The sequence below is a fragment of the Pseudorasbora parva genome, chromosome 8 (genome assembly GCF_024679245.1).
Source record: "Pseudorasbora parva isolate DD20220531a chromosome 8, ASM2467924v1, whole genome shotgun sequence".
NCBI classification, from domain to species: Eukaryota; Metazoa; Chordata; class Actinopteri; order Cypriniformes; family Gobionidae; genus Pseudorasbora; species Pseudorasbora parva.
This window is the reverse complement of record NC_090179.1, coordinates 21,824,622-21,847,029: the sequence shown is the minus strand read 5'-3', so window position 1 is coordinate 21,847,029 and position 22,408 is coordinate 21,824,622. Positions and strand designations below refer to the sequence as shown.

General features: G+C 36.3%; 1 protein-coding gene across 1 annotated transcript in view; it reads right to left on the bottom strand.

Moving 5' to 3' along the window:
• The window catches only part of pds5b (PDS5 cohesin associated factor B), a 62,646-nt gene that overhangs the window by 7,163 nt on the left and 33,075 nt on the right, over positions 1-22,408 (bottom strand). The window contains exons 6-27 of the mRNA XM_067450398.1: positions 22,132-22,258; positions 21,738-21,818; positions 20,945-21,085; positions 19,443-19,558; positions 19,248-19,342; positions 17,499-17,644; positions 15,873-16,024; positions 11,713-11,826; positions 11,351-11,432; positions 11,183-11,231; positions 10,935-11,074; positions 10,735-10,850; positions 10,549-10,654; positions 9,954-10,114; positions 9,584-9,707; positions 9,253-9,411; positions 7,140-7,208; positions 6,752-6,888; positions 5,354-5,477; positions 1,895-2,099; positions 714-828; positions 289-421 (exon numbers count right to left, since the gene is read on the bottom strand). Of these exons, the coding sequence (XP_067306499.1) occupies positions 289-421; positions 714-828; positions 1,895-2,099; positions 5,354-5,477; positions 6,752-6,888; positions 7,140-7,208; positions 9,253-9,411; positions 9,584-9,707; positions 9,954-10,114; positions 10,549-10,654; positions 10,735-10,850; positions 10,935-11,074; positions 11,183-11,231; positions 11,351-11,432; positions 11,713-11,826; positions 15,873-16,024; positions 17,499-17,644; positions 19,248-19,342; positions 19,443-19,558; positions 20,945-21,085; positions 21,738-21,818; positions 22,132-22,258 (2,692 nt within the window). The remainder of the gene's footprint in view (positions 1-288; positions 422-713; positions 829-1,894; positions 2,100-5,353; positions 5,478-6,751; positions 6,889-7,139; positions 7,209-9,252; positions 9,412-9,583; positions 9,708-9,953; positions 10,115-10,548; positions 10,655-10,734; positions 10,851-10,934; positions 11,075-11,182; positions 11,232-11,350; positions 11,433-11,712; positions 11,827-15,872; positions 16,025-17,498; positions 17,645-19,247; positions 19,343-19,442; positions 19,559-20,944; positions 21,086-21,737; positions 21,819-22,131; positions 22,259-22,408) is intronic.

Sequence of the window (22,408 nt, the reverse complement as noted above, 5' to 3'; positions counted from 1 at the left end):
TAATTATTTTTTAGAAACCTTTTTTTTTTTTAGAATTAAAAAAAGTGTCATCAATTTATTGCATTCTTGATATAAAAAAATGATGTATGTTTTCCAGTAGATGATTATTCTCAGTGTAGAAATGTCTTAGGAAAATATTCATTACGACTTCATGAATGTCCAGTTCTGAAAATCATTTACATTTAAAATTCCTTGATATGTCCAATACATTTCCAAGGTTTTCTTTCCCTGTTAGAACATCTAAATAGCCACATAAGAAAAGCAAAGCATCCCTGAAAAAAGACGGACCTCATTAATCTTGGGATCATCCGGACACTGTCCATCTTTTGTCTGTTTTATGTTTTCCACCATTTTCCTGATAAACGCATGGCTGTTGTTTTCATTTTTGGCCATTAGGATTTCCAAAACAAACCATAAAGCCCTGAAGGAAAAGGGAAGATATGAAAGAGAGAGGAAGGGAGAGAGAAACATAATTTTCAAGATTAAAGGCAGATGGCAACTCTGGAACACCATTTATCAGTGTTTTCGGCAGCAAGCCAAACATCTAACAAGCTGCACATTTTCTCCACTGTTTATAAAAATTTGAAGGGCAACATATTGGTAATGAATATCTCATAAAATTACGCATCTGACATTTTCAGAGTTTGAAATGACAACCTAATGAACAGATAAACATTCTCTGGTAGAAGCTGGTGGAGCTCGTGTGGACTTACTCTTTGATGTCCTTGAGCTGCTCAATGTCCTGGACTTTCACATAGTCTGGGTCGTGGACCAAAAGGTGAATTGCATATGGCACCACGTACTCCGGCAGGAGCGATATCAGCTTCTCTGCAGAACAGACACACACACACACACATTATAATAATATGAGTATTATAAAATCCTGGCCACTTTACAGGACCCACAATATTTTACAATAGCATGTGTTTGCACTGTGGTTCATGAATATGATTTACAAGTGGAAAACGTTCACATTCTCCAAGGGTCTAAACCAACAAATCAAAACGAAAATGCTGAGGTGAAATGGATTTATTTCAAAAACAACAGATCCAACAAAAGCAAATCCACCTTACAGGACAGACATAACAATAGTGTCTTCTGCATAATGACCCCGATGAACAGTTCAGCTGAGTATCTAAAGATTTCACTGGAAGCAGAATATTAACTAATAAGCCCCTTTAATAGGGAATTTTATTCGGCTTCTGATTCCCTTCACCCTCACCTCAAACCGTTCATAACTAAACAAATCGATGGATTCATTGCAATTCTCTTTGGAAGGACTGTGGATGAACTCCCCAAAAAAGTCACTTTTACATAAATTATTAATAATTGATGTTGCTGAAAATATTAAGATGAATTGGGAATCAATTTAGAATGGCATGGTGATTACCGGAATCAAATCTAAATGAATTGTGTAGTGCCTAAGGATTTCCAGTTTAATGAGACATTTTTTTGTATGGATTTTTTGTATTTATTAAGTCTATACAAATTGACAACTTACAATAAACAGTACACGTAAATCAAAACCGGTTTATTACTACTAATTATACTACTAAACATCTGAAGTAAAAATTATTTTGAGAATCATATTGGACTGTAAAAGCAAAAGAGAAATGCAGATATCTCAAGCTGGACAGAAATTCATCTTTTGTGCAGATTCATAAATAAATAAAAAACTCAGAAGAGTCCTTTGTTTGAAAAAATGACTGACTAGTGTTGCAGTATGTTTGTTGTTGCAACATAAAAGAAAGCTGTGTTGTCAACGCCATCAACATTAGAGAAACCATTCACTTGCAGCATCTTTTAATTAAAAAGCATAAGTTATACTGAATAAGAATCGGTTCTCAATTCTAGCCCTTGCCTTAAGAGCAGGATTTAGACAGACACTCCTTACCGCTGACTGCCGCATGCTGTTTCAGGTACTCCCTGCGCAAGTTGATGTTTTTGACCAGGCACTGACGGGCGTGCGCCCTGCGCTCTTTCACTGGGTCTTTGGCACACAACGTGAACACTGCCAGGTACTCCAGCGGCAGACGCAATCTGCACAGTCCTTTGTGTAGCTTCTGGGCAAAGGCCTGTCGCACCTGGTAGCACTCGTCCTGAGAAAGACAAGAGGACTCATTAGTTCCTAATGAGTGAATTAGCTGATGCTTTTAAATCAACGGTTTAGAAAAACACACTCAAAGTGACCTAGGCTTAAGTGCCACCACCAGATTAAGGCATATATTTACACTTGCTGGGAAAGACTGATCAGTTTCTTCCGCTGAAATCACTTTATTTTCCTTCGAATGTCATTTTTTTGGCTTTCAGTAAACATTATCCGACAGCCTGCACAGCCTGTTTAAGCATTGGTTTTGGTCAAACATACATTTGATCTAGGGTCGTGTGATATGAAAAAAAAAAAAACATGATTTCTAGATATATTTTTATTTTATTTCGGTTTTTAATCACGATTTTGACACAAACAGACATGCTTTACAGTTATAAATGCATTCTGTGTGAATTTGAAACATATTTCCAAAGGAAACCAATTAGAGCTTTATCTAAAAGTTAACACGTCTCTAGAACAGACAAATGGCTAAATAAATACATAAATATATTTAAAAATTACATTTGCTACTGCAACAGGCGTCGCTGCAAATACATAAAGCCAATGCAAATGGCCGTAAATGAAACTTAAAATAAGTCTTAGATGCTCAAAAACACAATCTTCAATAAAAATGAATGAGACTAAATGATCTTACCAGTGCGCGTAGGTCACTCTCTCTCTGTCTTATATTGCGGTCTTTGCATTTGAAATGAGCTGCTGAATAAAATGCATCATGAATCTTTTGCTTTCATTGATGTGAACTCCGTTAAATGAGCATATACCGCAGGTATTGAAGATCGGATTTATATTCATTTTGTGGAGGTGTAAGACCTGCATGTTCTTTTTTTATTTTATTTGTTTAGATTGTTTAGCTCGTTTCGTTTGTGAGCGCCGTTGCGAGCAGCATCGGCTTGCCTCAGCTCGTCAAAAATGCCTTTTACTGTGGTGGTAATAGTAGCCTAGGCTAAATTAACTAACATTGAGATGACATGCGGTTAACTCACTGTCGGCCGTCACGTAAAAAAATGAAAATTTGATTTTAACAAACTAAAAATTAACTTAATAAAGAAAAGAAACAAAATATAACTGCTTTGACATTAAAAACAAAACTGAACTATTTAAATGGCTGCAACAATGTAGGAAAGGGGTTAAAAAGGCTACAAGGTGCCATTGGTGGCCTAAAACAGAATATTAGTCTACTTATTCTTAGCTTTCCTCGTGCTGTGCAGAAATAATATTGAATCAGCCTTCCCTGGGTTGAGCCGGTTTAATTCTCGCTTCTGACTCGACCTGCGGAGCTGAATGTGTGCTCACTGGATGCACTTGATGCTGGAACGCAGAGGATTCTCCTTGCCAATGGATTTTTATTGTAAATTGAAACGGAATTTTAAAACGGATTTTTATAGTAAATTGCATCTAGTATATTAATTGCGGCTATTATATAAATTACAACGGTTTAATTGGCATCTTTATTTCAAACGACCCGACCAACCGCGACCCGAATACCATTAAAAATATTTTGGGATGACTCGTAACTGCAGGTGACCGCGTCTTGGATCAACCCGTGCATCACTGATTAATGGGGGTAATCAAAACAACAGGAACAAAAAAAACAACCCAGACTTAAGTCTCCAAAATTGGTAAGCTTGTGTATATCCCAGCACCACAATAGCCATTATTATTAATGGAAGGACAGTCGTGTTATCCATGCATTAATTAAAATTAAAAGAACAAAATATTTGAATTTGCATGGTGGTAACTCATGCAACTTTTTTTCTTTTTTGTTATTTTGGCTTTGAATTTCATTTATTAGAAATATGAACTGAATTTAGAAACAAAATACATTTATGAAGACAGCCTTTGGAGTGAGTGCATGCAAAATAATCCTTTCTCTGAATCAACAACCTTTGTGAGTGTACACAAATAAAAGTAGACAGTTTATAGTTTAAAATGATGTCTTGCACATATATATATTTTGAGTTATATCCGCTGCCATAAAGGAAAATGTCCATCAGAATGCGATGACTTCGTCGGCCATGGGTTGAAGAAAACGTAGCCTATTTAATTAGGCTTTGTTCAAATATTAGCCTATAATATTTTTTTTTATTTCATATGTTATGCTCGGTCTGTTTCGTTCTCGCGCTCAATTTAGGCGCGCTGCATTCTGATTGGTTCGGACAGCATACTGGGAGGTTGGAGCCAGGAGCACGGAAAAAATCGTGATATAAAGCGATTCAGAAATCCCACATGCTCAAATCGTGATTTTATTACGAGTTCGATTAATTGCACAGTCCTAATTTCATCTGGCTCCATTTTAATATGAAACACCCTCTTTTAACAATCCAATTAGTTCAATTAGTTCTAACAGTTTTTTTTCTGCATAAACATCCAGTTGCACTCTGAAATAGTCCTCTATTCTATCCATCTGCAATAAGAAAGGCATTATTTTTAAGAGATTTAATCATGGGCATTGATGCTGATGATTTTAATGGTTGGTTTGCAGCCAACAGTTACGTGACCCCTAGAAAGTCTTCCTCAAAGATATGTTGGTCACAAGCGGCAACCTCCCGCGATCTCTCTTGAAGCCAATACGGAATTAATGTAAACTGCAATTCCTAAACTGACCACTAGGGACAGGCTCCAAAAGGGAGCAGAAATCTTATTGAGCCCCATGTTAAAATTCCCAGCTTTACAGCAGGAAAAAAAACATGTTTACAGCCTGGTACAAATTGTGGTTTTGGTGTATTCTGCAAATTCTGCCTTTCATGACAACTCTGAGGGGGGTGAATTTTTTTTATTTAAAGTTCTGCATAATTAAGGGTGTGGTTACTTTGATTGACAGGTGGATAGCCATTTATCCACCGTCTATAGTCATTGCGTCACATAAGCTCCGCCCACACCCCACCTCTTTGCCCATTTTCTGTTATGCGGGAGGGGCACACAATGACGCTAGCAAGATGGCAATGGCCAGCTCGTCTCTACTTTACGCTTCAGAACAGCCTATCGGGATCCTATAGGTGACGTCACAGACACTATGTCCATATTTTTTACAGTATATGGTTGGTCATAAAAAACACATCAGATAACATTTCAGAGCGTGATGGGTGACCAGGAATACAGTGAATCACTACAAAACTAACAAGCCTGTTAGTCAGAGAGAGTAAGCCATTAAAACAATGTTATGATCTTTTTTTGACATTAAGATAAAAGAGAAGTCTATCAGGCCCATATGCAGTCAGATAAGGAGCTGGTGATGGGTCTTACATTGATGACGAGGGCGCAGAGCTGGTACTGCTCCAGGGTGATGATCTCATGGTAACACGGCTCCTGAGCAAGACGAAGAATCGCACAGCCGGCTGCCAGCCGCAGACGAGACATGTCCGGCTTCCTGTACACCCACACACAGAAAGTCAGCGCATAAAATCACTCTCATATCAACACAAATAAAAGCATCAGTAACGTTCCGCCATGTATGCCATCATTTTCCAGCAAAAGTGTTGAATCAATTAATGTATTGTGATGGTTGAGTTTCCAATTATAATATTATAATAAAAATTATCATTTCCATCTATTACTGCACAGCACATGGGGAGGGGAAACGATGTGTGACTTTCTTTTTTTTTTTTTGATAATTAAAATAAATATTAAATACTGCATGTAAAAACTATACATTAAATTCTAAACAAAACTATAAATTCTCCATTTTGATTTAATCATACATTACTGTTAAAATGTTTTGTACCAGTAAGAATGTTTTCAAGAAAACTTTACAACTTTTATTCTGCAAGGACACATTCAACTGATCAGCAAAGGAATGTATAATGTACAAGTTCAACATGCTGTTTTTGAATTCACCAAAGAAAGCTGAAAAACATAGTGGGTTCCATATAAATATTAAACATCATAACTGCTTTCAGCATTGATAGGAAAAGTTTCTTGACCCCAAAATGAGATCAGAAGGATCATGTGCCACTGAAGATCACGAATACAAAGCATTTTAAAATATATCAAAATGGAAAACAGTTATTATTTTAAATTCGAATAATTTCACAATATCACTGTACTTTTGATCAAATAAATGCAGACTAGGTAAGCATAAGACTTCTTCCAAAAAACAGCTAAAAATCTTTACTAACGGGAGTGCTTATTTGTCAGATGCAAATGCTCTGTAATTGAGGGTTCTTAAATCATGAAGTTGACCTATATATTTATTTTATTTTAGATCACAGCTCAGGATTGGGGGGTTTCAGGGTTTGGAACTATGCATTTAAAGTGCTTGACTTGCTCAAAGTGCAACTCACCCCTTGTCTGGCTATCACCAGACCAAACCTTAATTTAAAATTGAACATTGGTCTGGGGAGTCTGCTCTGTATTTTCTACTGCACAGGAGGCGTGATAAACGAGCATTATTTGAATGACTCCATTTGCAATTGGATAGTCCTCCGCCCAATCAGACCACAAGATGCATGATCAACAAGCACCGACCCTTCTCTTCTTTATCTGTCATTGTGTTAAACTCGCCAATAGCGCGTCAGGTGGATAAGCCAGTCTGTGATTGGTTCCCGCAAAAGTGTAACACAAGCAGAAGAAATGAATGTACATGTTTCCAGACTAAAATCAAATCGCTGGCAGATCAGGCTGGGTTTCCCCAGTCTAACTCACCCCATCTTGCCCTGCTCCGTCAGATCGCCATCGCTGCTCAGGATAGCCGTCAGCATTCTCAGAGTGGAGTTGCCAGATTTACTCTGATTGTTCTTCACGCCAAGCAGCCACCTGACCATTAATTTCAGACCCTGAATCTGAAACACACAGAGACAGAGGAACATTGAACTCATACTTTACTCATCACAGTATCATCTCCTGTGACTGCAAGTTCAGGTGTCATTTATGTACAATGTAAAAAAGGAGCTGTCTAGCCATATCTGTTGGGAATCAATGCAATACAGGCTGAGATGTGAATAACTTTGGTACTTTCTTCAATAAAAATGAATAATAAATGGCAAAAGACAAATCTTAACTGAAGTAGTGATTTATTTACTGAGCGTCTCACCTTAGCCAATGTTTCAGGAGAGACTTCATCATCTGGGACCCACAGCTTGGTGGTTTTCTTGCCAGGAATCTTTGCAGCAAACAAAAAATCTAGATCAGTATCAGATGCCTCAAAAACCCGAGAGTGAGGAAAATCCTTTATTGCTCGGTCTGAAAGTTTGCTAACAAGGTTACAACTAAAAATAAGCACATTTCTTGTAATAGAGGCAAGGAGACAAATGATGTGTCACACGTCTATGTGTATTAAAGCACACAACTTGATTTAAAACCACTGCAAAGTGAAATAAGGCTGTGCTCACAAGGTCAATCAAATGGAGATCAGTAAACGGGATCTCATCTGTTTGATACGTTCTGAACTTTCACAGCTATTTACTCTCATAATTATACTGGGTTGAATTAGGCCTTAAGCAAGCACATACCCATAAAATCACATTAATTCAATAAGTCTAAATTAGTTCATGGTACAGGCAAATAAACAACACATGCATATTTAATTCTGTTCCCTCGACCAGCTATGTTATTCATTATCAGCAGTGCTGTCACGATCACAGAACCTTGGCTGATGATTCATTGTTATAAAAATAATTGTGATTAACAAATTAAAGTCTAATGTTTTTGTTATTAGAAAGTAATTAATAGTACAAGTTCATTCTGACCTCACACGCAAAGTTATTATTATACTGAAGTTACTAAAACTAAAATATTTTCTTTGAGGCTTTATAAACATATATTAATATTTAATAGTTTTTTAAATTATATTTTGAACATTATTTTAACCATATAAATATTCTATTATTTTTGGCATTTATAGTTTGGAATATATTGTTGTATTACATTTAAACATTATACAACTGAACAGTAACATATTTAAGCCCAAAATGTATTTTAACAAATAAAAAGTACAAACTGTATAAAAATAATTATCTGTGCGCTCATCAAGCCTGCATATATTTGATCAAAAATACAGAAAATAAATGTAATATTGTGATATATTATTAACATTTTAAATAATTGTTTTTTAATTTATTATACTTTAAATTATCATTTATTCCTGTGATGCAAAGCTGAATTTTCAGTATCATTCAGTATCATTATCAGTATCTCCAGTCTTCAGTGTCACATGATCCGTCAGAAATCATTCTAATATGATGATTCATTTTCAAACTTGGAAACAGTTCTGCTGCTTAATATTTTTTCATAACCTGTGATACTTTTTTATAATACTTTAATGAATAAAAAGTAAAGCAAATGTTTTAAAAATAGAAGTCTTTTGTAACAACAATATACACTACTGGTCAGTAATTTGGGGTCAGTCATTTATTTTCTTTCTTTTTTTTAAATAAATCAATAATTTTATTCAGCAAGAATGTGTTAAATTGATAAAAAATTTATTTATAGTAAAGGAGATTTATATTATTTGGAAAATATGTTTTTATTTTGAGTAAATGCAGTTCTTCTGAACCTTTTATTCATCAAATATATTAGGCAGCAGAACTGTTTCCAACACTCATAATAAATCATTATATTAGAATGATTTCTGAAGGATCATGTGACACTGAAGACTGGAGTAATGATACTGAAAATTTAGCTTTGCATCACAGAAATAAATTATGATTTAAAGTATAATAAATTAAAAACCAAATATTTAAAATTGTAATATATCAATATTAAATATATATATATATATATATGTATGTATGTATGTGTGTATATATATATATATATATATATATATATATATGTATGTATGTATGTATGTGTGTATATATATATATATATATATATATATATATATATATATATATATATATATATATAAATGTATGATTATCCTGTAAATGGACAAAAATACAATTGTTTATTTAAAATAAAGTAAAAAGAAAAACACATTAGATTCAAAATGCATGTTACACTGAAGCAATCCAGAGGCGTTTATCAAGTATCTACACCTAGTATCGGAGTTCATTTTGTGTGTTATTTTTTTGCACTACTTCACCAGAAGGAAATATTTTAAAACGTGCATTTCTATGCAGTGCATCACACTGATTGCTGTCTCGTCTCATCAAAATTCAGGCTTTATTACAGAAACCGTAATCAACAATGCTATAATTTACCCGGTCGTTCATTAGCAGGTCTTTAACGATGAAATTGGCCACTAAAGATTTGAGCGGAGCTGCAAACTGTTCCGGGGCCAGCATGGCCAGGTGTCCCAGGGTCGTTAAAGGGGTGATGAGCTGTTCCATGTTGTCTGTGTCTAGACTCTTATGCAGAGGCTATGGCAGATAGAAAGCAATTGGTAAGAATGTCAGGCATCCAGGTAAAAAGAAGTGAATATGTGAAGGTCATATTAGCCAAGAAGGAAAGTCATATCAGAGGAACAGCAAAATTACAAAAACATTGTTCCAGATATTTTTAAGACACTAAGACTATTCTTAATAATCTTACCTCAAATATCTGTGCAAAGTGTGTGTCTCTGTTGGAGAACATGGCATGGATACAGTGGATGGCATATTTGGCCTGGCGAGGAGGACCCTTCTTTGCTTTGTGCTGCAGTACAGGTAACAGGACTCTAGGGGGCAAAAAGAAGTAAAACAGGCAGAAGTGAATGGCACCGTCCACTTTAGGGAAGACTGTACAGCACAATAAAAATGGTTTTCCAATTTTCAAGTGCCAGAGCACCTCAGAAATTCCAAAATGAGAAACAGTTTTTGAATCGGTGGAACAATTCAAGCATTAAGCAGCATCACTCCTCTAGAACAAAAGTCCAGATGTGCTCTTCTAAACAGCTCGGTTCATGAGACGGACCCAAACGTACGATTTGATGTGTGGAAAGCTCTCTTCCAGTTTGTTGCCAGTGTTTTTGAAGATCTGCAGTGCGGCCTCTGCAACCTTTTCATCGTCCATCTTCAGACAGCCCAGCAAAGACTCAAAGGTCTCGGCAGAGTGGAACGACACAGGGTGGGTGAAGGACAGGACCTGAGGGGCGTAAAGACACTTCAGTACAGCTATGAACACAAACCAACAAACTAATAATAAAAAAAGTTACGTTCTATGTAGTGATATTGTCTGCTCGCATTTTATTGGGACAATACAAGTTCTTTTTGGATAAAAGCAGTTTTTGTTAAAATAGTAGTATTTGCAAGTTTGATTCATATCAAAGCAATAAAGTAAAAAAAATAAACTACAATTTTAAAAGTTTATGCACCATGGGTTTGAAGCATAAACGTATAAAATGTAACATTGTATCTGAGGTATATCAAAAATAATAGTTATACTACATCAATAAACTTACACAAAAATTCAGACTTAATCCAAATATTGGCATGCATGTATGTTGTTTCTGTGCTACTGGGATTTAACACCAGCACGGACACAGTCCAATGTGGTAACAGGTCTAGAGGTTTATTTACCTTCAGCAGCTCCAGGCCGGCTCTGATAGCTTGCTCAGTCGGGACTCCCTCATCTTCATCATCAGCAGTTCCTTCTATAGATTTGTTTACCTGTTTGATAAGTGCACTGCAGAAAAAGAGGAGGCAATGAAACTGCGAGCAAATGATGGCTCGTTTATTAGCAGTATTTAAAAGTCTTAATGGTACCTGATAGATTCTGTGTCGATATGAACGGGTGCTATCCTCTCCAATAAAAACTTCACCATCTCTAGGAAAGGGTTGCTGGGCTGTTTAGGGCTACCCAGTTTTTTTGTGATTTCTTTCTGTGGAGTGTAAACACAACCACAAACTGAGACAACTTAAACTACAAAGGAAAAAACTGCAAGGTGAAGCAAAACGGTTCTTACCACGCAGACCTCGGCCTGCTTACACGAGCAGGATGGGCTCACGAGAGTCTCCAGCTGCTTTCTGATCTTCTCGTCCTCCTCAAGAACCTGAGCGAGCTTCTTCACAAAGTCCTGCGTCTTGCCTGGGTCTGGCAGGTTTCCTTTAACACAGAGATGGAGATTTATTGTTTGTTATTTTTACACAAAAAGCTTCTTGTATTTGACAGGAGATTCATCTAACAGCACTGCAGAGAACAAGCACGACTTACTTGTGATAACCATGACCTTTGAGAACACGGCCTTGTTGTACGAGTCAGACTGGGGGAATAAAGAAAAAAAAACATTCAAGAATGTTCAAACAGAAGTACACCATATAATATAGAGAAATCAGAAAAGCTATAACCAAAACCAAGCAACAATGAAAGGAAAAAACTAACTTTTGGCTGTTTTACAAGATCCAGAAGATCTTTGACATGGTGTCTCAGCATGTTCTGACACTTCCACATTTCATTCAGAGCTCTATAGGAGAAATGGACCACAACAACCACAATCAACATTCCATGTCTGCAAATACATCTTTATAGGTTCAATAAACTCTTTTCAGACCCACAAGCACTGTATAAATCATTTTCTCCATTAAAAACAAGATAAAACAACTTTACTTCCATAAAATGACCCATTTCTAAATTAAACGATTTTTAACAGAATGGGACTTTTTGTTAGCAGATTCAAAATTAGCAATTCGAGTTCTGCACAAGCGGATGTTTTAGATGAATAAAACAAGAATTACTGCACCTACTTGACAGCATTTCCATCCAATGTGGCATACAAATAATACAGACACTTCATTCGCTCTGTAGTCTCTAGATTGTGAGGCACGAGATATTGGGCGAAGATCCTCTCCACAAGCAACCTAGTGGGAAAAAAATATTCTGATTTTATCTATTATATATTTTTACTTATTTAATTTACATTCTGTTGAGATTGCACATTGTTTTCTTTGACATGTCATTAACCAAATTGAAATGAGCTTAGACAGCATTCAAATGAGCACAAATCTCATATTGATGACCCAATCATAACACAAAATTGCATTTGAACACAGTTGTCATCACATGCTTTAATAACGCAATAATATTATAAACCAACTCATCATCAGTGAGAGGTTCAAATGGGTAATCTGAACAAGCTGCATGCAAAACACCATGGAGGCTTGAGAATGAAAAGTACTTTGGTTGCAGAGCACACACAAAACCCAAGATTGGATGCGGAATCATGTTTCAAACAATGACCGCAAATGAACTCAACATGTGCATTTAAATTTGGAAAGAAGTTGAGAAGGCCATCTTCATATTTTATCTTGTGGCTCTGTTCTTGGTTCAGTGTGAACAGAATCTGTGGACACTAGGGATGCCACGATCAGTATTTTTGCAGCCGATACAGAATACTAATTTCTTGTCATCATGATCAGCCGATTACCAATCATTCAAGCTTTAAGCTATCTTTTGACTGTCACCGTTAACCCCTTACAACACCCTGAATTGGCATTTTGTCTAAGTAGCATACTTAAAAGTAATGTCTCATAACTTTTATTCAGAAAAGATGTGTTAAACTGGTAGTTTTTCAGCAAAAGTGTTTATAGTAATATAGCTACCATAGTAATATTATCTGTATAATTTTGAGCCATCCCTGCAAATGAAAAATCTAATAAATGAATAGCTGTAACAATGTTACCAACGTTATTGTTGAAGTACTTTTTTTATTTTTAAATAAAACAATAACAAGTTTAGGCCAATAAAAATATAGGCAGTATAATCAGCCAGCAGCAGAAAAAAAGTGCAAACCCTGATCATTTATTATAACAGCGCTTAAAAGGCCTTTGTATAAAAGACATAATGTGCAATATATCATAAAAGCCACAATGTGCAATATGACAGCTTTATAATGAATTACATAAACAGGCACCAAGCAATGCGATATTGAATCGGTGTTAGCAAGCATCTGCCTGGTGACATCACTGTTCTTTCTTTATGACTGGCCCTGTCTTCAGGGAGCTCTGCAGAATCACTCAACACAGGTTCAGCTGAGGATTTTCACAGTTCTCTTGTTTTCAACCAAAGCGCACACACTTTCAGAGGTCATTTTTCGATGTTCTCATTCGAGAAACACGCCCACTGGCTGTAAATGCATCTAAAAGTCGCCTCAAGCATTAAAAACATGACTGGATTTTTAAAGTCGAGGAGGCAATGTGTCATGGCCCCAGTACCGTCGTAGAGCTTTCTCTGTAAACTGCACATCTCAAATCCTCCATCCAATAGTAGTCCTTAAATTCCAACAGCTTGCGAATGACCTTATAAAATCCAATTACCCAACAGAGCACCTTCATACAGGAGATTCAGTTTTATAACAAGTTCTTACTGTAGGCTTTCTGCGGTAGTCAGTGTTCCTGGTGTTACACAGTGTTCAGCCGTACAAAGATTTGCATTACTTGGCCACCATGGCACTGTATTTCTAAAATACTATCCCCACTGTATTTTTGCTTTTTCATTGAAATCAAAACCACTTAGTTCAGTTTGTACAACAGACGCTACAATTATAAACTAAAAACGCCCATACAGCTGCAGCATAGTCTGAAATCTCTATCTGACTCCTGCTTTTATCACGTGACGAGAGTAGGGAGAGATGACTGACAGGACAACGGCGAAGGATTTGGTGCGTATTCGAAACACCACCTCCCCCGATGTTAACGTAATTCCGGTATTATCGCAAGTTTAAATGTCCTCACTGTGGCATCCAGATACTATATAATTTACAGGCTTCATGGCACAGTCAAAGCCTGTCAGAAACCAGCACTCTCTTTCATTAGCATCTTAAACCAACACTTAAAAAGCAGAATTTAAACAATTGAAGATTCAGAAAAACATGTCAATGTTTTGATCATACACAAACTTTTACAGATTTTTTTTAATTGTGTTGCCCATGTATCAACGCCTTGAAACAAAACGTAAAAAACAAAGACATCCCCGACTTCCTACACGTAGACTCACTCATGCGAACCTCTCCTCTGTTCAATGTGTCAATGGCACATGAAATTAATGCTTATACATTGTTCAGGATTATGCCAAAAAAGCTTTTCTGTAATGGCAAGGTGTCCTAATAAGGATAAACTAACTAGTCTCACATAGTCATAGTCTATAGTGTCAAATATACTTTATAATCAAATTAGCATAAGTGTAATTTGAATCACATCATCTGTTGACATTAGGGCTGCAGCTATCGATAAATCTACCACTTAATCGGTCAATTAATCGATTAATCGGACAATAATTACTTTTTCTTTATTTAAGAGCAATAAGAGACAATAAGACGGGTATCTTAAAATTAACATCTAATTTGTTTTCTTTTTAGAAAAATTTAATTTTATTGCTGAAATTGCATACATTAATAACTGTGAAACTAAACAATTTGAATGCATACAATTGCCATATTATGCCATATTTCAAATTACTTTAAAAAGGTAAACATAGTTCAATCTAAAACTAAACCTACAACCAATAAATCTAAATAATAGTAATATAAATAACAATAATGCCTAAACATTGTATTTATGATGTGTTTCAGCTTCAGCTCAGGCATGACATAAGCATTTACTTATATACTCCTCTTATATACTCCTATAATGAAGAAAAAAATATTGGACAGGTTAACTTGGAACAAGAGATGCACAGATCAGCTCTATCGTCACCGAACCAGCTGTTAGAAACAAACCATCCACCCGCACCCGATCAAATCATATAAAGAATAACCGCTAGAATGTGATCAAACGCGAGATATGTTTAATTCAGATAAAGTACATCACACATGCAGATCTTTTGAGCTAATCATTCATCATTGTAACACAGCTTGTTTTAAGTTAGTAGCTATAAATATGATTGAAGTGTGATATTTAAATTACACAAATCAATGAAAGCACGCAGCTCTAAGCTCTGAAAGCACGAGCACTGCTCATCACAACGAAAGTTAAAGAACGACACGCATTCATTGCGTTTTCGCGTGAAATGAGAGTCCCTAAAATCAACATATTAACGGATATGGATCTCTCCATATCCGTTAATGGATCTCTCATCCACCTGCAATTTTTGGGATGTTTATGCACCTGAACCGTGGATATAACCGCAATCCGCTCATACTCCGATTCCTTACACAAAAAATGTCTTTCTGCAACATCTGTGTGTAGTTAAAAGGACTAAGTGAAGCGATTTTGCCTCGAGGATTTTTTTGATTCGATTAACTTGAGTTACTCAATGAATCGTTTCAGCCCTAGTTGACATGATGCCGGTGAATTGCAGAGCTTGTGCAAATATATTCACATTGCTATGACCAGATGCTTTCTTAACTGCTGTTATTTTTATTGTGTTTATTTTGTTACTGAGAGGAAAGTGTGCAACAAACATATATGCATATATACACATACATATACATATATATATATATATACATATATATATATATATATATATATATATATATATATATATATATATATATACACACCCACACATAACTTTTTAATCGTCCATCTTCAGACATCTTTTCAAGCAAAGAATGAAAAGTACTTCTGCACTTCACTTTATTGAAGCAACCGGTGTCGCTAGTAACAAAAGTTTCTGCATTCTACATATGGCCCCTTTAAGATCTGGGTTATTTAAATAAGCACTGTAAAGATTTCAATAGTCAAGGTTTGTTTAACAAATTACTTTGGCTCCAGTATTAATTGCAATTACATAACCATATATATAATCTATCAATAAAAGACCATTTCTGACCAAAACAAAACATAATTGCCAAGTATTGAATGGAAGCAGCATTTACTATCGACATAATATATAAATCACTTGAATTTAATATAGCCATTGACTTTGTACAATATTAAGAGACCTCCATCTTATTTTTACTCACCGGTCGTCGATGCTGTTCTGGTAGTAAATGTGGAGCAGTTTGTCTTTGATCCAGGAGATCTGCTTGGCTGCCTCTTTGCCAGCCTCCGCCTGTAAGGCATACTTCTTATAGATCTGAGCCAGTCCCATCATAGCCTCCTTACGGACCCGCCACTGCAAGAAAACACGAAGAGAAACTTATTCTACTCCAGTGTAAAACCATACCCAGCAGCAATATAAGCACATTGGTCAGCATTCTATTTAAGGTAGAAAACATATTTTAAAGGGACAATAGGTCATTGTATTGTTTTTTTGTTTTTTTGTTTCCCAAAATGCATTAAAACAATAATTAAATTATCATTGTTTTATTGCTATATAAGCATCTGTGGTTATTTTCCAATAATTAAAAAAAATATGTAAACATTACATAACATTATTTGAAGCACAAAGTATCATATCATTATAAGTAGACAAAGTACTTAAATTACTTGTATCTTGTAATGCACTGCAAGTGATGTAATCGAAGAAGACATAATACAGTATAAAAACTTTTCAGTAATGAATAAAATGTACAATGAAAAAATTTTTAGGTATGTAAAAATTTGGTAAGATTTTGGTAATTTGGTAAATCTCTACTTACCAAAGTAGCATTTATTTGATAAAAATACAGTAAAAAAAAGTATTATTGGGAATATTAAAATTAAGTGCATTTTATTTTAATATATATATATATATATATATCTTTGTCAATGTTTATCTTTTTTTTTTTTGGTAAGTAATTTATTCCTGTGAATTTTTTAGCATCATTACTCGTGTCTTCAGTGTCATTCTGATATATGTGCTCAAAAAACATCATCAAAATCATTTACTGATCCCAAATTTTCAAACCATCTGGAATTCATAAAAGCATCTCTAGCATTCCAATTATAATGACAAATTTTGCATTGGTGGGTACCTTACTACATTCTGGAACATGTCTACAGTAAAACATTAAAAATTAATACATTAACAGAGAAAATCATATTTAATCCAGCCTGTAGCATATTGCCTCAGCCTGTAGCATTTTGCCTCAGCATAAACATGTCAGAAATGAGTGCTTTTGAGTTATCGAGGTACAAAAAATGACAAAACATCCATTTATCTACAGCTGAATCTGACAAGCCCAATAGGACCATCCCTGCATTAAGCCACAGCTTATGTATGGCAAGCTACAGAAGCAAACAAGGTGTAATAGGATGAGATGGAAATACGCCTTGACTACTGCGGTGTCATTTGTCCAGAAACACAGAGGGCTCTTCAATTAAATTCTTCCCTGAAAGCATTTTGAAAAGGCTGAGGAATGGTTATATGTGAGTTATAGTCCAATTTATATAATTCTGTCCCCTCCAGCTCGGGTGGCTAAAGGAGACTGCTGATTAAATTATAGGCAGAAGAAATGGAGTGTGTCTGGAAAGAAACAAGAAGCTAATGTATTCCAGCTCAGCTCTGCCCTAAATGCAATGTCAAAGTCTCTGCTTCATTTGGGGTACTAATGGGAGAAAAAAAGCCCTCAGATATTATGCATGAAATAAAATGACTGCAGCGCTAATAAAGAATGTTTAGGAGACAGCAAACAAACAAACAAACACAAAGAGAGCCTGGCGCTTACCCGCTTATCTAGAGTCCTCTCCCTCACAAAGTTCAGCAGGTGATCATTGACGAGAGAGAGGTCCTTTTTGGAAGCAGTCACAATGGACACAATGACGTCATGTCGAATTGCCTCCTCTGGGTCATGTGACCTTACTTTCAAATACTCTGCAGAATAATTGCATGCACAATTTGGTTAAATGGGCATTTACAATTTTCCTAGCAAATTTAATGAAAATGTTAAAGTAACTGAAAGAACAAATACACATATACATATTTTTGTTTGCTTATTTTAATAAGTGATGCATTTAATATATATTAAAAAATGATGGATAGATGGACAGAAATGTATTTAAAAATACATTAGATAAATGTAATATACTGTAGAATGTTTGCAGTGGATGGATTTTTTCTTTTTATATGTGAACCGTGCTGGCAAAATAAGCCTGAATGTGCACAGGCTAATTTCGAGCTAGGAGCTTTTTAAATTTAAGGTTAACACAAAACTTTGTTAATTAAGCCCATCTCAAAGGTTTTTTTATTTGTACGTTTTCTGACAGGTGTACCTTCCTAAATCATGAAAAAATTGCAGCTCGCTTATTTACAACAGACGCTGCTTTGTGAACCTTCATAGCGATTTCTCAAATGGCACGAGTCTGAGCCAATGAAATGTGATTTTCAAACTCGTGCTGATGTAAACAAATGATCTTGCTTGCGCTGACTGACAGATCCAAAGCGTGCGCACAAAGATGACTCACACGGTGCGTGATCCCGATATACACATAATTACAGTATTTCAAAAGATTTGTCTTGCCGAGTATGCACGCAAACATTATCTGGTATGTCTTAAGTGAACGTCTGGTTAACTTTGTGGGGAAAAACATCTGGGGGCGTATTCACAAAACATCTTAAGGCCAAACATAGCTCCTAACTTGCCAATTTAGAAAAAACTATTAAAAATAATGGCCGTGTCAGTCCTAATTTTAGAACTCCTAAAGTGATCAAGGGCTCAGAGTTCAGAATATAGCCCAAACCCAGAGTTCTGCCCCGTATCACCGACCGAGAGTGAGGAACGGGGTGGCGGAGGGATGCAGAAAACTGTGGAGATAACTTGGCGAGTCGGCTCTCGGCTCTGTATACACCTCATCTCGTGCTGATTAGATAGACCATTTGAACGTGCTACTCACAAACTTTGTTAATAAAAAAACATTTTAGCTTGAATTCCGCAATCTCTCGAGATGAAGACATGTAAGAGACTAACAATTAGCTGAATATACTAGTTTAATTAGTGACACTTAGCCTACTTTTTAAAATATTTCCTTAAATATAGCAACATGAAACCTCATTCAACAAAATATTCCTATAATGGAATCAAGGACAGAGAACCCTTCCCCTATCAGCCAATCACTATGGTCATAGTTAGCAAGCGTGTTGACATCATCCATAACAACGAGGTCAACCCCGCCCTTTCTCTTAGCTTAAGACGACTTCTCTCTATTCCTTAGTAAAAGTTGCTCTCAGCAGCTTTATGAATAGGTTAAGTGAAAACTTGTAACTAAGAATTTTTACTGCTATTTAGGAGAACCCTTAGTGGCAAGATTAAATGTTTTGTGAATACGGCCCCAGATGTGTAACATCAGATGTAACAATATATAGGCTGTTTGTCTCAATGTTAATTAAATAATTGCGGTATCATGGAAAATGTGGAATCATGGTATGCTCATTTCAGAAATAAAAGTCTAGTGAAAGTTAGTACGGGAACAGTTTGTACCAGTGAGGTCTTTTGCTAGGTCTGGATGGTTCATCAAGCAATGGCTGGCAAACTTCACACATTCCAGTCGAACAGGGACGTGTATGTCATTAAACCTAAGGAAATGCAGATGGTCAAAATTGTTGCTTTTGAAATGTTTATCAGTTTGTGTGGAGAAAGAAGCAGGTAATTGGATGTGCGGTGCATGAGCTGTACCTCCCAAGGTAGCACTGCCAGAGAGGTTTGTTCTGCGAAGCGAGCTCTGAATCCTTTGCACCAAACATCTTAGCCAGGAGCTTCACAACTTGCAGGCGTTCGTCGTTATCGTTGCTCTACAAAACAGACATGAGGGTTTTTTGGTGATATAACTGCAGAAACATGGCCTGTGGGCATTAATTATAACACATAAAAACATATGAACCCATTTAGCCTCGCCATCATAGTGCTTTGCATAAAAACAAAAGAATGAAGGCATGCCATCAAATACGGTACGTAAAACAACAAGTCCCTAACATACGATAACATTCATTCAATGACGAGAGCAGGTTGAGTTTGTAATTAGCCGATGTATACAAGTTTAATAACATGACCAAGACCAACACAAAAGAAAGTAATCGCCGTTGCTAGTTTTTGAAAAATGCTGTGCTTTCAGCTCACGCTGGATTAAATCTCATGCAAAAGAAAATGAAAGAAATGATCGTTGACTTGGCACTGTGACTTGGAAGTGTAATCATTTTCACGCAGCATGTCAGCAACATTTTTGCTCGGAAATGTCATATCCATTTATTAGATGTTGATTTTATTGCTTAAAAGTTGTTGGTTACTATTAACTTCCAGTTAACAAACAACTGAGCTGAATTTTGTGAGAATAACACCTTTATTCTCAGGGTAAGGAGTGGTCATTTAAACACTTCTCCATATGTCATCAGGTTCTGACCACAGTCTACACACAGTGTTTTGAAGAGGTTTTACCCCCACAGGCCAGAAAAAAAATAACAAGGTAGCCTACTGCTTCCCTGGTGTTGTGAGATATGAATCATGAGCTACTAAATATGTCCTAAAGGCTCAATAAAGGTCTCATTACAGGGATACCATGCATTCTTAGAAGAAGCCAAAAAGACATCCAAAACTACACCAATAACCAGCCTGACATTAAAAGGGGCAAGTCTGTCAATAAATAAATACCCTTTAGGTTTCAAATATTTGTCAGTTTTCAGAAATGTATATAAGCTATCAGCCACACTGGCCTTGACATATTAGCATCCATAGCAGCCTCAGATTTTAAATGAAGTCAGATTATATTATATAGTAATTATATTTCTATTATACAATACAAATTCCAATGGTCAGTACCAAGAAAGAAATTCTGATAGGGCCAGTGGCTGATATAATGCATGTAAGAAATGTAAAATGAATAAAATAACTTAAATGCACAAATGCTTTTTTCTTTGCCTACTATTTTGCTCAAATAATTTGAAAAAAAGAAAACATGCATTATACATTTATGATGGCTGTAGTTAGATTTTGTAGCTGAGGAAATACAACTTTTGAAAAACTCAAAATGGCCAAATATCAGTCTGTGTCAGTCTGTCACCACAAACAAATCAATCATATGTTTTTATACACAAGAAAAAAAACACCTCAAGGCACAGACAGACAGATTTATCGGAGATCCGCAAAACAGCATAATGCCATGTATCTTTAACAAGCCATCTTACCTTAAGCTTGAACTCCAGCTGTGGCAGGACGGAGAGCAGCAGATGGCTGTCGATGTTGTAGAGCTCCAGGATTAGGTCAAAGACATGTTCCGACAGATCACTGACAGAAGTCTTCCCCAGCATCAGCACCTGGTTAAAGAACTGAGACACCAAACTGCCCATCACACACACACACTCGCATCCATCAACGTCTACCATGCTGCACTGGAAAGTGGCACCCCTTTAAACTCACAGCATATCCATCTGGAAGCAGCTCTTAACATACCGTTGATTAGAGATTAGTTTGAGTAAGCTGGAACTAGATCAAAACAAAATCTTTGGGCAGGAGGCTCCATTTCCAACAGAGCGGAGATGTACAAAATACAAAGAAAAATCAAGCCTTTTTTGATCTATTAAGAGATATTGAGAAGGATTCTCTTCTGGAAAGGACCTCCGCACTTATTCTCACCATCTCTGGCACTTTTAATGAGCACTGCAGGGAATAAGGTTCACAGCATAACAGCGCTGCATGCTCCTGCGGGTGTTACTGATGAATATCTTTAAGCTCCACATGCCGTTTGAGCGTGGAGGAGGCGCTCTTGATCTCCGGTTAATGTTGCAAGCCTCAACATGTTTTTCAAAGCGAAAGGGCTGGAGTCAAATTATGGACAGTCATTAGGTATTATTCACGATTTAAAAAAACGAGAAGAACTTACTCGCAACCCTTGTAATTCAGCATGATTTTGGCAAAACCGACAAGAGGTAGGGTGTACGTTTTGTGCAAAGTTAACTATTATAAATCAGGTTTACTCACATTGGTAATGTATGGCTCTATTGCCTGAGCGGTTCTCTTCAGCAAGGCTTTGGCCAGATCGTACGCTTGCTTGTTGAGATTCTGCAAGACAAGATTGAGGAAATACAAAATTAACGATTAGCTATAATGACATGTATGTCTCTGAATCTCATGAAACCTATCAACAACCTGTCCTCGTCTTATTTTAAGTTAAAGTTAAATTAGTGTGAGTGAGTGAGTGAGTGAGTGAGTGAGTGAGTGAGTGAGTGAGTGAGTGAGTGAGTGAGTGAGTGAGTGAGTGAGTGAGTGAGTGAGTGAGTGAGTGAGTGAGTGAGTGAGTGAGTGAGTGAGTGAGTGAGTCTTAGGGTTATTTTAATTTTTTTACATGAGATTCATGTTTATTCATTCTCTGTACCTTATGTGCTGGGACCAGGTTAACCAAAACAGTATCCAGGAGTTCCTGCGAGACAGAGTCGCCCTCGCAGACAATTGAGCTCATGAGATCCACCATATGCATGTGGACTTTCTGGTTGTGCCCATTGCTAAAAATAAAATAAAAAACACAACAACACATCACTGTAAACAGAAGCACTGACCTAAAATCAGGTGCACTAGGCAATCAAAGTGGAGGAGTGCAAGATGGGAAGCAAGCGCAATGGGGCAGAGAAAACAGAAACACTTCTAGTTTTTTT